At 34.9% G+C, this 16,152-nt stretch overlaps 1 protein-coding gene across 1 annotated transcript; it reads left to right on the forward strand.

Annotated features, from left to right (window-relative positions):
- Positions 1-381: 381 nt before the first annotated feature.
- Positions 382-2,675, forward strand: LOC121237095 (protein RGF1 INDUCIBLE TRANSCRIPTION FACTOR 1-like). Its single transcript, XM_041133672.1, has 4 exons — positions 382-670; positions 871-1,068; positions 1,636-1,851; positions 2,114-2,675. Exons 1-4 carry the CDS (start codon positions 668-670, stop codon positions 2,339-2,341), a joined length of 645 nt encoding a protein of 214 aa, XP_040989606.1. The 5' UTR covers positions 382-667; the 3' UTR covers positions 2,342-2,675.
- The last annotated feature ends 13,477 nt before the right edge of the window (positions 2,676-16,152 follow it).

Consider the following 16,152-nt stretch of genomic DNA (forward strand, 5'->3'; position numbering starts at 1 on the left):
AAGAAAAAAACAATAATAAAGTGGGTTTGATAAACAACACAAAAGAAAGGTAATGGCGTGCCCAAATCACAATTGAAATAAATCAATTATTGGCTTTAGAAAAGAAAACAATGTGATAATCAATTGGCATGTGTGACCACAAAAGCATTTCAGTTTTTTTAATTAGCATAAAGAAAATTGAGGGAGGAAAAAAATGGAAATTAAAAAAAGAAAAAGAAATATGATAAGTCCAAAGAGAACATGAAAATGAAAGGAAATAAAAAGGAAAGAAGGAGGAGGGTTCCTTGGAGGCATTGGATTACTCTGCCTGTGGTTTGGGTTCGGAGGTAGGTTTGGGTGGTGACTTTGCAAGGATAAGAACGACTTCCCTCTCCTCCCTCCTTTTCCTGACTCTGTAAACACCATCTAGTCATCTACCACTCTCCGGCTCTCTACAAGAACCCTCTATCTCTCTCTAGCTCGCAAGAAAGTACTGAAACTCTCTCTCTCTCTCTCTCTCAACGCAGCCGGGCTTGCTCTCTGAAATTAGTTCAGTTCCTCTCTGTTTCTACACGCATTTTGGGAAGGAAAATTTCAAGAACGAAACAGAGCACTCTTTATATTCAAGCTGGCGATCGAGAATCAAGAAACTACTGTCCGGGAAATCAAGCCCAAGAACAGGAGAATCATGGTACAATAACCATCTTCCCTGTTTCTTTCATTTTGTATCAGAGTCTTTCTTATTTTGTTTCTGGGGTTTTCTTCTGGGTCTAGTCAATGTGCTCTCTTTTTTCTTGAACTAGCCACCTATGGACTTTAGATTCTATTTGGGATTCTTCTATGATTTTCTCTTTCTGAGTCTGGATTTAATTCTTCGTTTTTCTTGGATAGGGTGCTGGAGGCCCTGATGACGACGACAACAGGTGGCCGCCATGGCTGAAGCCTCTGCTCAGTGAGAATTTTTTTATTCAATGCAAGTTACACGCAGATTCCCACAAGAGTGAATGCAATATGTACTGTTTGGATTGCAAGAACGGCGCTCTCTGCTCTCTGTGCCTCGCTCATCACAAGGACCACCGGGCTATTCAGGTACGTTTCGTTGCCTCTGAATTCGTAATTTTTTTCTCTGCTGTCATCATATTTGGCGTCCGGGTTCCTTCCATTTCTGTCAAATTTATTGATTCCCAATTTGGGGTGTGTTCTTGCAATGATTCTTTTTCAAAGTTCTATCTTTTCCTTTTAGGGAATCGCAAGATTCCTCTGTTTCAATTCTTTTTTGGGGAATTTAGCTTTCCAATTACTCAGCCTTTTTCCTTTCTTGAATAAGTTTGTTTTATGCTTGTTTTTCTCTTCGGTCTCCCGGATTTACTCCCTTCTAAATTTTGAGAAAAATGGGGATCAAAGAAAAAAAAAAAGTTTTAATTCCGGTGCCTGATAAATGTGAGGCCGAATTGGAGTCTCTACTTTCCGACGGTTAAAATCTTACGTTCCAGCATTTTCTCAGAGTATAGAAACTGAAAAGTACAGAGTCTCACACACCAAGATCTCACACTTTTCGAGCTGATGGGTTACAAACTTCACTTGAGATTGCTTCGTTTTCCATTTTCGATGGCCAACAACCACAATTTCTTATGGGTGTCGTCTGTTATGTGGCAGATAAGGAGGTCCTCATACCATGATGTGATAAGGGTATCTGAGATTCAGAAAGTTTTGGACATAACCGGAGTTCAGACCTACATTATCAACAGCGCCAGGGTCGTCTTCTTGAACGAGCGCCCCCAGCCTAGGCCGGGTAAGGGCGTCACCAACACCTGCGAGGTCTGTGAGCGCAGCCTCCTCGACTCCTTCCGCTTCTGCTCTCTCGGTTGCAAGGTACTTTTACTGCCACAATGCCCCCACCCCATTTTCTTCAACTTTCGCCCACTATTTCTCACCATGAATTTCTGGGTTTTATTCTTTCTATTGGAATTCCTTCTGATTGGTCGAAATGAGTTGACTTTTGGATTTTTTTTCAACCAAATAAGCAATTGAAAAATGTGAACAACACGAGCTGTTTGCAATTGAATTGGGTCTCTGCTTTTTTTTCTTCTTTCTTTCTTTCCGGTGGATTAACTGTTGTGATCATCAATTACAGATTGTTGGGACGTCAAAGAATTTCCAAAAGAAGAAGCACTCGGGGGCGATGGCTTCGGACTCAGAGGACTCGTACAGCAGCAGCAGCAGCCATGGCCTGGGGAAGAGCAAGATCCAGAGCTTCACTCCCTCGACCCCGCCCCCAACTTCCGTCAACTACCGGACTGCGAAGAGAAGGAAGGGAATCCCACACCGTTCTCCAATGGGCGGAGTACTCATGGGGTATTAGGTCACTACACTGGCATAATTATTCTGGTGCCCCACCACATTAGAGAAATTACAAAGGTAGCTGCCAAAGTATGGATGTCCTCCGTCCAATGCCCAGTGCTTTTTTAATTACCCCCTCCTTGAAAAGGCCGGTGTTGGACGCAGTAGTACTGTACGTCCTCTGTACATAGAAGCAAAAATACAAGAACTGAACAAAGTTGGGGAAATGTGGAAAAATAAGAAAAATGTGAACGGGTTGGATGGTGAATTTAGAATAATAGTTAATAGTAATAATAATAAATAATTGTAGCTGCTTCTTAGAGTGATTATACATAAGTTTCGGGGTTTTGTTCAAAGTAAATGTAAATACGCTTTGGTTTTTGTTGGTTCTTAGAGGAAAGAGGAGGAGGAGGGATTTGTGGAAGAGATGAAAAGAAAATGTAGTCCTTGGGACGTATATGGGATGTCTATATTATATGGCAAATGAATAATTGAATTATTATTAGTGATATATATTTGTTTGTGTTTTTTTTGCAAATGCACGTCCCATTGTTTCCAAATTCCGAAGCTAGTTGACTGGACGGCGGTGTGGCCGATCTTTTTATATTTTTTTGCAAATAAAATGAATGTTTACATGGTTAAAAGTTAAATAAAATATTATAATATAAATTTTATTTTAAAATTTTAAAAAAATTAAATTATTTATTATATTTTATATAAAAATTTAAAAAAAATATAATAATTATACTAATTAAAATAAAAAGAAATATGTAATTTTGTATAACTGACGGTAATAAGGCGGCCGGCTCGCGCGTGTGTAGGGTGGGTGTCGTTTAGCACACGAACGCGTCTTGGTTCTCGGTATCTGTTGTTTTAAGTAAAGTTGGTCAGCCGCCCTCTCGCCAATTGACTCAGAAAGGCGGTTCCTTAAGCGAATGGGTTTTACGTGTGGGACCTCTCGAGGTATTCCTGGCCGTAAGATTACACTTTGATTCTTTCCCCCACTTTTCTAATGTTAGCCAAGTGATTTTGGTCAAGATCGGTCAAATACATAATTAGGAAAAACGAAAAAGACACGGTTTCAAAGAGTGGAAAATTATGGATCATGTTGGGGAATGACTAACTTCAAAAGAAATACAAACTTTACGCCTTCATTTTAAGAAAAAAGAGAAATTTTGAATGTCAAATTCTATTTATAGTCTTCGTTTAAAGACGACATGTGTAAACTTTTTATTAAATGAAAAAAATATTATTTTAATAAAAATATTATATTAATTTAAAAAAAAAATTTAAAGATAAAATTAACTAGACTTGCAATACAGTCTCCATTTAAAGACTGTATGTAGTATTTGCTCATTTGGAATTTATATAAAAAAATAAATTTTGTCATGTTGGTCTCTATTGTTTTTTAAAGAAAATACTTAAGATTTATATATTCTTGATTTCAGGTATGAAAAAACATTAGGTGGGATATCCACCTTCGTATCATCTTCAATTCATACCATGGTGTAAACGTGTTTGAAATTGTGATAGAAAGGAAAGGAAACGAATTACGTTTTTTAAAAGAGAGGCCCGTACTGTCCCCTAATCAACAATAAAACTACTATAACTAATTAACAATAAAAAAAAATTGATCGGATGCTACATTTTGTCAAATTTATAGGTTGAATGGGAAGGTAGGCTTAGCCAGCCTTTCCAAAGTTTCAAGTGCCATATATATACTTATTCAAAGTTTAAAGTAGTATACTTCTTAAGTTTGTGTAACTTGACAAGTCGACATTAATCTTTTTTTTTTTTAATGACAACATTAATCTAGCTTTTAACGTAACGTTTACCAACCCTTTTTTATCCTTGCTGTTTATAGACTTTTCTTTCCACAAAATGGAAATGTAGTTTTGCTTGCATTTATCCTTCATTTTGTAGCTTCATTAATATAAATAAATTGGATGGAATGGGAGTGCTCATATATTCTAAATTATGTAGTCAGATGAAACTAATGTCAGGAAAATTTAAGGTTCGTTTAGATAGTAAGATAAGATGAATTGAGATGAGTTGTAAATAATAATGAGATTATTAATTAAAATTAAATGAGATGATATGAGGTCATCTCACCTCTGTATCTAAAGAGGCCCTTAATCTTTTGAAAAATTAAACGCTATTATACAATTTTTTTTTTAAATGTAAGTCTCCGATCTTTTCTAATCTTTTTAGAAGTAAGCAAGCGGTGGATAAATTATTTTTTTAAAACTTAGATGTCGAAGTTAAAGTTAAAAGTAAAAAAATTAAAACTTAATATTTTATTAAGAGTTGGTTTAGTAACATAAAACTAAACTATCTTATTTTATTTTATTTCATATAATTATTATAATTTTTTTAATTTTAAAATAAAAATTATATTATAATAATATTTTATTTATATTTTAACAAAATATCTGATTTTATCGAATTTATTAGATAAAAAATTGGGTAATAAGCATGTTTGTATTTCTTTTTTATTTACGGTCCATCTCTCAAAGTTATCTTTGACTTTTCTTTTTGGTGTGTTTTTCTATGTTGTTTCGCCGCTTTGGTTTATGACGTGTACCCTCTTTATGTTTTTTCCTTACTTCATAGCATATTATATACCGACCACAAAATGTGCGGCGCCGACACGTGTACTTATCTTTCTCTTACGTGTGGCTTTTCACCTATTAGAAGCCCACTAATGACACGTAGTCAAAGATGTCAGGGACCAATCTGTATGTAAACCCTAGCTCTCTGAGTTATTAACTTATTAGGTTTTTCGGTTGTTATTTGGTTGTAGGAATGATACGAAGCCACGTGTTTGAAAAATTTTAGGTATTCGCTCGAGAACCGTCCAACACAGTAGTCAGTACCACTTGTGTTCCACGTGTAGGACTCAGAGAACTAGGAACATTCGCGGAGGCCTAGTGGGTTAGGATGGGCCCACGCGTGGGCCATTCATTGGAGAAACATGAGGTCCACAAATTATGCGAGACTCGGATATCAAACACATACCGATGGTAGAGGGTGAGGGAGGGACAATCCTAAAAAATTAGAACATTTTAGGTTTTTTCCCAGCCCTTGATTTTATACACATGACAACTTTCTTTTACATGTTAAAAAGGTGACGTGGAATAACTAATACATGAGAAAATAATATATATTTTATTCGGAAACGGGGATCGAATCTAATACCTCAATTTTATTCCTGCCCAAAGTCGAAGGGAAAATAATTTATTCATAATATTTTTTTCAATATTTTCCACAATTTTATTTTAAATAAAAGATATTTTTATAAAAATAATATTATTTTATAAAAATATCTTCATTTTATAATATTATTTATACAATATATTATATATATCATTGCTCAATTCAAAACATCGATTATCTTCTTTCTTATCTAACAATTAATTCACCACCTCCCTTAGATTTTAGTTTGCACACGTACGGTCTCAGCTTCCTTTTCACCAGAAAAAATAATTCCACTATGCATTATATATATATATATATATATATGTATGTATGTATATTATATGTATGTAACATGTAGTGTCCTTTCATAGTCGAGCGTGGATCCCACTTTAATGCAAGTTGCTCATGAAGTCATGATGTCAATAATTTACAAACTCCTACATGATGATAGGAAAAGCAAGCAAAGCGGCCTCTATCATGCATGTCGACATCATGCATGCGCGCATCTGTTCATCATCATCATGATCTTGATGCTGGCCCTGGGTATATAGGTCCCACCTCAATAACTCACACTACAACAGAATGTGTGTTTTGTGACAGAAAAAACTGTCACAAAAAAATGGTAAACCGTCACTAAACATATTTGGTGACGGTTTGAAACCGTCACCTAAAGTGCGTCACAGAAAACATTTGGTGACGGTTTACTGTTCAACCGTCACAAAAAATATTTTTAGTGACGGTTGGAAGTGTTCCGTGCGGTACAACGTTCGAACGTTCCTTTTTTTGTGACGGTTATGAACTGTCACAGAAAATCACGTTCGGACGTAAAATCAAACGTTCGGACGTTATACCCGACCGATTGGCGTTTGAATGAGAGAAGTTGACGTTCGTTGGATATCGTGTTCGAACGTATAAAATTTACGTTCGAATGTTAATGCGTCCGAACGTTAATTACATTAAACGTTCGAATATTTGTTCGAACGTAAACGTAAATGTTCAAACGTAGCGCGTTTAATGTTTGGACGTTATTTCGAATGTAAACGAAGGAGCGTCTGAATGCAAGTTCTTTGTTCGAACGTTAGTCGCTTTACCGTTCGAACGGTTTGTTCGTTTTAGCGTGAGTACGTTCGAACGTATAGTTTAACGTTCGAACGATTCAATTGTATTTACGTTCGAACGTTTGTTATAGTGTGAACCAACATTCGAACGATTTTTATTTACTTTCGAACGTACAGATCAGAAATACTAATTTCATAAAATTTAAAAACATAATATCAATTGTATCATATTACATACCCAATTAACAAGTAACAATGTCTTATAAAAGTACAAAATTAGATATTAAAACTAGTCAGAAATATTGATAAAATTTATTTCTTCTTTTTCCCTCGCCCACGGGGATTCTGTTGCAACGACATAACACGTTCCATTTGCACCATCATCTCCCGTTGCACTTGCTCTTGCACTTCATTGCATATTCTTTCCTCCTGGTCTCTCTGTTGGTCCTGCAAACGCGTCTCTAAATGAGACTGTCGTTCTAAGAGAGACTCTAACTCTTGTTGTCTCGACCTCATATACTCATTCTCACGCCGTGCAACTTCTAAATCTGCCGTAAGATTATTAATTTGTGAAACCGATGAGGTTGAGGAGGATGAACATTTATGCTTGATAGATCGTCCCAAACCTCTTGACATACTAGACTGCGGCCCGAGCACTTGCGTGAATATGTCTATGTCACTAGGAGAGGATTCCTCAGAAGCCGACTGCATCTCCAACATTTTGCTCTGCAATTTAAAAGATAATGATCGTAAATAATTAGTAACGTATTAAAAGAAATAGAAATAAGAAATAAACTATTAAACTATTATATAAATAATTTATTTAACAAAATTAACACTGCTTACATAATTATCTGCAGCGACAGGATCCATCCACTCACTATGCTCATTAGTGTGAGCAACAGCATAGACATGAATGAGAGAAAAGTTTTCAGAATTATCACGTTTCTAACAAAGCGAGAATATTAGCACTTATGAGAAATAATATCAGGAAAATAAATGAATTCTATAATTTTTTAATTACCATTTTTTCAGCAAGACGGTGGAATGACCTTGAACCGGCACGATGGTGGACAGTCAGAACGGATCTATTCTGTGCATTTGTAGAACTCAAGTGCTACAAAATATATTAAAAATGTTAATTGTAATATGTATACATATAATATATAAAACGAATATGAATGTAAATAATTAAAAGATATAAATGTAAAATACCTGATAATCTGGAGATGTGAAAAGATCACAACACTTTCTCCAATCATCTAACTTCATCTGCTGAAAAGGAGACTGCGCAGCCTCTTCCAACGTCTCAAACTTCTTGAAGTGGTCATGACATCGTCCTTTGTGACGTCGGAATAGTGTAGCCATAAACTCATTCACGGTTCTCAAATCCTCGCTACGGCCAAAGTCGAGGTCGAATTCATCCTAATAAGGGAATCAGGTAAAAAATATAATATATTAATCTAGGTGAAAAAAATGTACTGAAAAGTAAACTCACCAGCACACGACTTCGAATGTGCTCCTTAATCTCTATCGGAACATCTCGCCATGAGCGCACATAAAATGAAGCATAAGCTCGAACTACTGTGCCAATATAGGAGGAAAGCGATGCTGCACTATCATCCACTCCTCCAGTGGAATTATCAGGAATTGTGATCTTCAGTTTACCATGCCTTCTATTTTTTTCAAGAGAGATTCCACGTGTATAGCCACGACCGCGACGTGCAGATGCATCAACTACATGATAATAGATATACTATAATTATAATTATATAGTTATTGAGAAAAAAATATTAACTATATATATAATTATCAACGACAATATTTCCTTACTGGTAGGTGTCGACTGGCTGTTGTTCTCTTCTGTGTTAGCTTCATCTTCAGGAACGGATTCCTCGAGTGGGAAGTCCTCAATGGGTTCAGGACTTGGACTTGGCGGAGGCACATTTCTTCGTTGTCGTTTTGGCGGCATTCTTGAAAATAATTAATTATATCAAAGAAAATTAATTAGAAGAAATTATGAAAATTCAAGATATTTTAGTCACCTATATGAATAAAATATTTAGTACTTTTATTCTTCAGATGAATTTTCCATGCTTGCTTCAGAATCTCCATCAATAACATCTTCATCATCATCATGCACCTCTTCTTCGTCATCTTTATCCACCTCCTGCCCAGATTGTGATTCGTCTTCATTTTCTGACTCGTCTTCTTCTTCCTCATCACTGACTTGAATTGAATGATCATTTAATACAGACGGGTCGAGATGTACGGGTGGGACATCATCTCTACACAAGGGGAGCAACTCGAGTGCACCGAGGTCAACAAACAAATTAATACCCTCTCCATCTTCCTGGTATGCCTCAACAATCGGAGTGTCATCTTCATCTCCACTATTCTCGTAATCTGCACTCGTTCCTGCTTCATATATATTTCGAGGAACAAATTTTTGTACGACTCGCCAAGTTATCTCCCCACTATCTTCATCAGCACTTTTCATTGGATCAATCAAGTAATAGACTTGGGTAGCTTGACAAGCCAATACAAATAGATCATCTTCGTACCATTTAGATGCAGTATTGACACTCGTAAAGTGATTATCCCTATGTATCGAAACCCGACCACCGCCTAGATCCCACCAATCACATTTAAAGACATATGTTACAGACCCACCCAGATATTTCAATCCGATAATATCACGTATGACACCATAATAGTCAATATCATCTGTTCCATGACTCCCATCGACCAACACACCACAATTTTGAGTCTTTCTATTACGTTCACGGTCCAAAGTATGGAATCTATAACCTCGAACTGTGCATGCAGTATATCGAAGTGCTCTATTTGAGGGACCACGGGCCAATGCATACAATTCAGAAGAAATTGATCCGGGATCACGAGCACGTTGTTCCAAAATCTATAAATTGAAATAATATATATTTATTATTTCATTATCCAGAGTTAAAAATTTCACAATATAACATATATATAATTTTAGTTCATACACGTTCTTCAAACCATCCGGGAAATTCTTCCTCGTGTCTTGCCTCTATATTTTCTACGTCTTTCGTCCTAAGTTTGTCCATGTGGTCACTGTTATAACATGTTGCAAAAGAAGTATATTTTGAGCACAACAATTCTAATTAATTTAAAGAAAACTATAATTATTCAAAGAAATGAAATGACATACCTAAGATAATCATCAATCTCTCGGCAGTTATTTAGCACATACCACCGAACTTTACCCAACTCTCCATCAATTAAATCATAACCTGTTTGTGCACCCAAGGGTCGTACATTCTGGGAAAACACTGATAGCTCACGAGGAGGCGGAGTAGCAAGATCAGCATTTCGCTCTTGACGATTAAATCGTGTCTCAACACCACGAAGATATAGAGAGTAAAATGTTAACCATTCATCGTGTATATAGGCCTCTGCTATTGAACCCTCAGCTTTAGCTTTATTACCAACAGTGCGCTTCAATCGACCCAAATATCTTTCAACTGAATACATCCAACGGAACTGCACTGGTCCACCCAGAAGTACCTCTCGCGGTAAATGTATTGCTAAATGGACCATGACATCAAAAAATGATGGTGGAAAGATCTGCTCGAATTTACATAGTATAGTAGCAATGTCTTCTTCCAATTTCAACAACACATCTCGATTTACTACCGAGCGCACAAATCCTTGAAAAACATACATAGTTCAGATATGGCCACACGTACATTAGATGTAAGCTTCCCACGAATTCCCACAGGTAATAACTTCTGCAAAAATACGTGACAATCATGACTTTTCAATCCATTGATTTTCTAATCATCAGGACTCACGCATCTACCAATATTTGAAGTATAACCATATGGCAACTTCACACCTTGCAACCATTTGCAGAAATCCATCCTCTCCTCCCTCGTCATCGTAAAACATGCATGCGGCATGACCACCCTGTTGCCTTCCACCCGCAAATGCAGATTATGTTTAATTCTCATTCTCTCAAGATCTTTCCTCGTCTTGATCGTGTCTTTCGTCTTTTTGTTAATACTCATCAATGTACCCAGTATATTATCACAAATATTCTTCTCTATGTGCATTACATCCAAACTATGTCGCAACTTGCATGACGACCAATACGGCAAGTCAAAAAAAATACTACGCTTTGTCTGATTCAATTCTTGTACGGCTCGTTTTCTCTTGTTCTTTCCTCGACCTTTGCCAAAATTGTTCGCTCTAACATGTTGCAGTTGTTCCACTATCTCTTCTCCAGACAACTCTTTTGGTGCAATCCTATCCTCTACTCTTCCATCAAACTTGACACATTCTCTTCTCCATGCATGATTTGCTGGTAAATAACGTCAATGACCCATGAAACACAACTTCTGAGAAAATTTTAGCCATTCACTAGCAGTTTCTTTATTACACGTCGGACACGCTAACTTCCCTTTCGTACTCCAGCCGGAAAGATTCCCATACGCCGAAAAATCATTTATGGTCCACATTACCGCAGCATGCATCTGAAAAGATGTCGACTTAGATGCATCATAAGTTCTAACCCCTGTTTCCCATAACTCTTTCAGCTCTTCAATCAACGGCTGCATGAATACGTCAATATCATTCCCAGGTGATCTAGGGCCAGGGATGAGTAAAGTTAACAAAAAGTTTGGCGCCTTCATGCACCTCCATGGTGGAAGATTGTACGGAATCAATACCACGGGCCAAGTGCTATAACTTGTACTCATATTCCCAAAAGGGTTGAATCCATCGGTTGTGAGTCCCAGGCGCACATTCCGAGCTTCTAACCCGAACTCTGGATACTGATTATCGAAAGACTGCCACGCAAGTGAATCAGCTGGATGCCTCATATACCCGTCATTCTTAACTCTTTTCTCCTCGTGCCACCTCATATCATGAGCTGTTTTCTTACACATATATAGTCTTTGCAACCTAGGTTTCAAGGGAAAATACCGCAACACCTTAACCGGGACGTTTTTCTTACCTTTCCACCTCGACTTTCCACATACAGGACATGCTTGTTTCTCCTCGTTCTCCTTCCAGAACAATACACAATCATTCTTGCATGCATGTATGGACTTGTACTCAAATCCTAATCCCTTTCTCAACTGCTTCGCTTCAAAAAAGTTCTTAGGCAATGCAGACCCTTTGGGAAGAACCTCGTTAAATAAGTCCAATACCATGTTTATTGCTTTCGTCGACATCCCACACAATGATTTAATGTGAAGCAACCGCACAATAAACGACATTTTGGAATGTTTTGTACAACCTGGGTAAAGCTCGCTCTTTGCATCTTCCCACAGTGAAGGGAAATTATCACAATCAGTCCCTGATCCACCAATTGAGGCATTGTCGTTAACCTCATCCATAAACATCCCAGCTCCAATGTCACCCAACATCTCCTCCATCTCATCATGCTTATAATCATCATCCATGTGCCGCAAATAATTGTGATGATCGACCAATACATCTGTTGACCCTTCATACGGCTCACCATGCAGTACCCATCGCGTATACCCCAGATCCATACCGTTCACAAATATATGACGCTCTACTTCATCCAATCCTATCGCACACAAATTTTTACACCCTCGACATGGACACTTAATGTAACCACGACTATCAGCAGAAGCCCGTGCAAAATCAATGAAAGTTCTTACTCCACATGCATAGGGTACGTAATCCTTTCCAAGTCTATCGTCCAGACGCATCCAATTTTTGTCCATTTCTAAAAACATCTATATATTAATAACACGTACATTGAAAATTCACATGCATGTCATGCTCCAATTGTCAATACCATGTTTGATAAGGTAGTTGGTCCTATCCCATTCGAGATTATATTCTCCATATTGCACAAATCTCGTCACTCTACTAATTTCTACGTTAGTAGAAATTTCGGCAGCACCTCCCCATAATTCTCCAAGTATACATGTTCAAATATCGGGATTGTGACCCTACAAACAGTATACCCGAAGAACAATAGAAGAAGACACCGAAACTTCATATTAAACGTGGAAAGTAGCGAGTAACAAAAATGTGCAATACAGATAATATAATCTCAAACTGTCCACACTGGACAATTCAGGAATCAGTGGACACATAAATGTACACTGATTCCCAAACGGGTCTAAGGGTATTTATGCAATGTCACACGCATCTAGCAGTATAATCATACAACAATATCTCCATATTGTTAAACTAAAGAAGGATGGAAGATTATGTGACCCTACGTTTCGTGTCTTGTACACAACGAGGGAGAATGATCTTGAAGAAATGTTTAAAAATTGGTCTAATTACTTAACCGTCACAAACTGTCCGACCTCGACTCTCCTCTCAAGGCCGAAGAGACTATGATAGTCAAGCAATTAGACCAAAATTTACAGATTATAATTGTTATATATAATTTTAAAGGTTATTATATAATTTTAATTATTATCATTCCACAATTATAATCTTAATTGTTATACTTAATTGAGTGAGTTATTTACTTATATAGACAATAAGTATATAATTTTTATATAAGAATATATTTGATCCTTATTTCATTTCTCTTTAGTTTATAATAAATAAGTATATTTACATATTCAAACTCTACTTATTTAGTAGTTTCAAGACCTTTTTATTGAAGAGTATTTTAAAGGTTATATTATAATTTTAATTATTATCATTCTTAAAATATAATTTAAATTGTTATACTTAAATTGTAAAAGAAGTATAACATTATTTTAAATATTATAATTCTTAAAGAGTTAGTTTTATTTGTTATTACTTAATTTTAAATATTATTATAAATATTTAATTATCATTCTTAAATTTCAATGGTTATACAATAATTTTAATTATTATAATTCTTAAAGAGTTACTTTTATTTGTTATTACTTAATTTGAAATATTATTATCACAATTTTTCAAATCCATATCATAAAAACACATTGTATAAATATCATAAAATTCAAATAAAGATAAGAAATAAAAATTTTTTCTTACCAAACTCAACTCTCTCTAACTCTCTAACTCAACTCTCTCTCTCTCTCTGTGTTGCGCGCACGAGAGAAGAAAAAATGATCCGCTTCCTCCCGTGCGCGTATTGATTAAGTTCCAAAATTATTAGTTTAAACGTTCGAACGTTTAAGTTTTACGTCCGAACGTTATTTGCTAAAATTATTAGTTTAAACGTTCGAACGTTTAAGTTGTACGTCCGAACGTTATAAGCTAAAATTTCCCCCGCTCATAGCGTTCGGACGTTTACAGTACACGTTCGAACGTACCCTTCTTATTTATAACATAAAATCTAGCGGGAAAGTTCCCGCACTTTCCTCATATATGTTCGAATGTATCACAATTTTTCGTTCGAACGTTCGTAAATTTACAGATAAACGTTCGAACATTTAACTTAAACGTCCGAACGTACATTTCATCAAAGTCTCTCCATATTTGAGCCGGAAATTTCCCGCACTAATTTACCCAACGTTCGAACGTTAACATATTTGGTGTTCGGATGTACATAATTTTCTGGTGATTTTCATCAAATAACGTTCGAACGTATAGTCTAAACGTCCGAACGTCTGAATAATCACACAGATACCTTAATCGAGCGGGAAATTTCCAGCTCTTATTTTAACGTTTGAACGTTAACTTGAAACGTTCGAATGTACGATTCCTACTATACTAACTTATTGCTTATTTGTAATAATGTAAATATATTCAAACATCATTCACAAATAATAATTTAAATATTTAAAGTCCATATTACAACATATTCATAATAACTCACAATATATTCACAAAATAACATGCCACATGTATTAACATATTTTTAAAGTTGAGTAAGTAATAAACATGTATTAACAAAGCCTAATGAAAATATATTTCTAATAAGAAACACAATATTTCAAATTCATATCACAACATATTTACAAAAACTCACAAACTATTTACAAACTATACAAATAATAATCACAATATTTCAAGAGTAAGCATAAAATCACAACAATGTATTGATAAAGTTTAGAAATATACCTAGCACTCACAATATCCTCTTACAAATCAAAATCTTCCAACTTCCCAAAACAAGCAATCCTTCAAATAAATACAACACTAACTTATTAGAAATATTCTATAACAAAAACACATTGTATAAATATCATAAAATTCAAATAAAGACAAGAAATAAAAATTTTTTCTTACCAAAACTCAACTCTCTCTAACTCTCTAACTCAACTCTCTCTCACACTAACACCCTCTCTCTCTCTCTCTCTCTCTCTCTCTCTGTTGTGTGCACGGGAGAAGAAGAAATGATCCGCTTCCTCCCGTGCGCGTACTGATTAATACCGCAAATTATTAGTTTAAACGTTCGAACGTTTAAGTTGTACGTCCGAACGTTATTTGCTAAAATTATTCCCGCTCATAACGTTCGGACGTTTACATTACACGTTCGAAGGTACCCTTCTTATTTATAACATAAAATCTAGCGGGAAAGTTCCCGCACTTTCCTCATATATGTTTGAATGTATCACAATTTTTGGTTCGAACGTTCGTAAATTTACAGATAAACGTTCGAACATTTAACTTAAACGTCCGAACGTACATTTTATCAAATTGTTACCATATTTCAGCGGGAAATTTCCCGCACTAATTTAACTAACGTTCGAACGTTAACATATTTGGTGTTCGGATGTACATAATTTTCTGGTGATTTTCATCAAATAACGTTCGAACGTATAGTCTAAACGTCCGAACGTCTGAATAATCACACAGATACCTTAATCGAGCGAGAAATTTCCCGCTCTTATTTTAACGTTCGAACGTTACCTTGAAACGTTCGAACGTACGATTCCTACTATACTAACTTATAATATAATATGTATACTATATTTTATATATATATTTATAACTATATACTACATTGTATAGTATGATAGCATAATACTTTCAATGAGAACATAAATGTATATAATATATAAATTATACCATATATATAAATCAATAATATATATTAAATTGTTACTTATTAAATTCTTTATTATATACTAACTTATAATATAATATGTATACTATATTTTATATATATATTTATAACTATATACTACATTGTATAGTATGATAGCATAATACTTTCAATGAGAACATAAATGTATATAATATATAAATTATACCATATATATAAATCAATAATATATATTAAATTGTTACTTATTAAATTCTTTATTATATACTAACTTATAATATAATATGTATACTATATTTTATATATATATTTATAACTATATACTACATTGTATAGTATGATAGCATAATATTTTAAATTCGAACATAAATGTATATAATATATAAATTATACCATATATATAAATCAATAATATATATTAAATTGTTACTTATTAAATTCTTTATTATATACTAACTTATAATATAATATTTATACTACATTTTATATATCTATTTATAACTATATACTACTTATTAAATCATCAATAAACACCATAAGCTCATAAACTATTCACAAAATTCACAAACAATAATCACAATTATTTCAAGAGTAAGCATAAAATCACAACAA

This window comes from Juglans microcarpa x Juglans regia, chromosome 6S, assembly GCF_004785595.1.
Source record: "Juglans microcarpa x Juglans regia isolate MS1-56 chromosome 6S, Jm3101_v1.0, whole genome shotgun sequence".
Lineage (NCBI taxonomy): Eukaryota > Viridiplantae > Streptophyta > Magnoliopsida > Fagales > Juglandaceae > Juglans > Juglans microcarpa x Juglans regia.

Bases quoted from the DNA above. Each gene is read 5' to 3' on its own strand.
- LOC121237095 (XM_041133672.1), top strand. The intron at 1,069-1,635 runs GTACGTTTCGTT...GTTATGTGGCAG, and splicing joins AGGACCACCGGGCTATTCAG to ATAAGGAGGTCCTCATACCA. The intron at 1,852-2,113 runs GTACTTTTACTG...CATCAATTACAG, and splicing joins TCTGCTCTCTCGGTTGCAAG to ATTGTTGGGACGTCAAAGAA.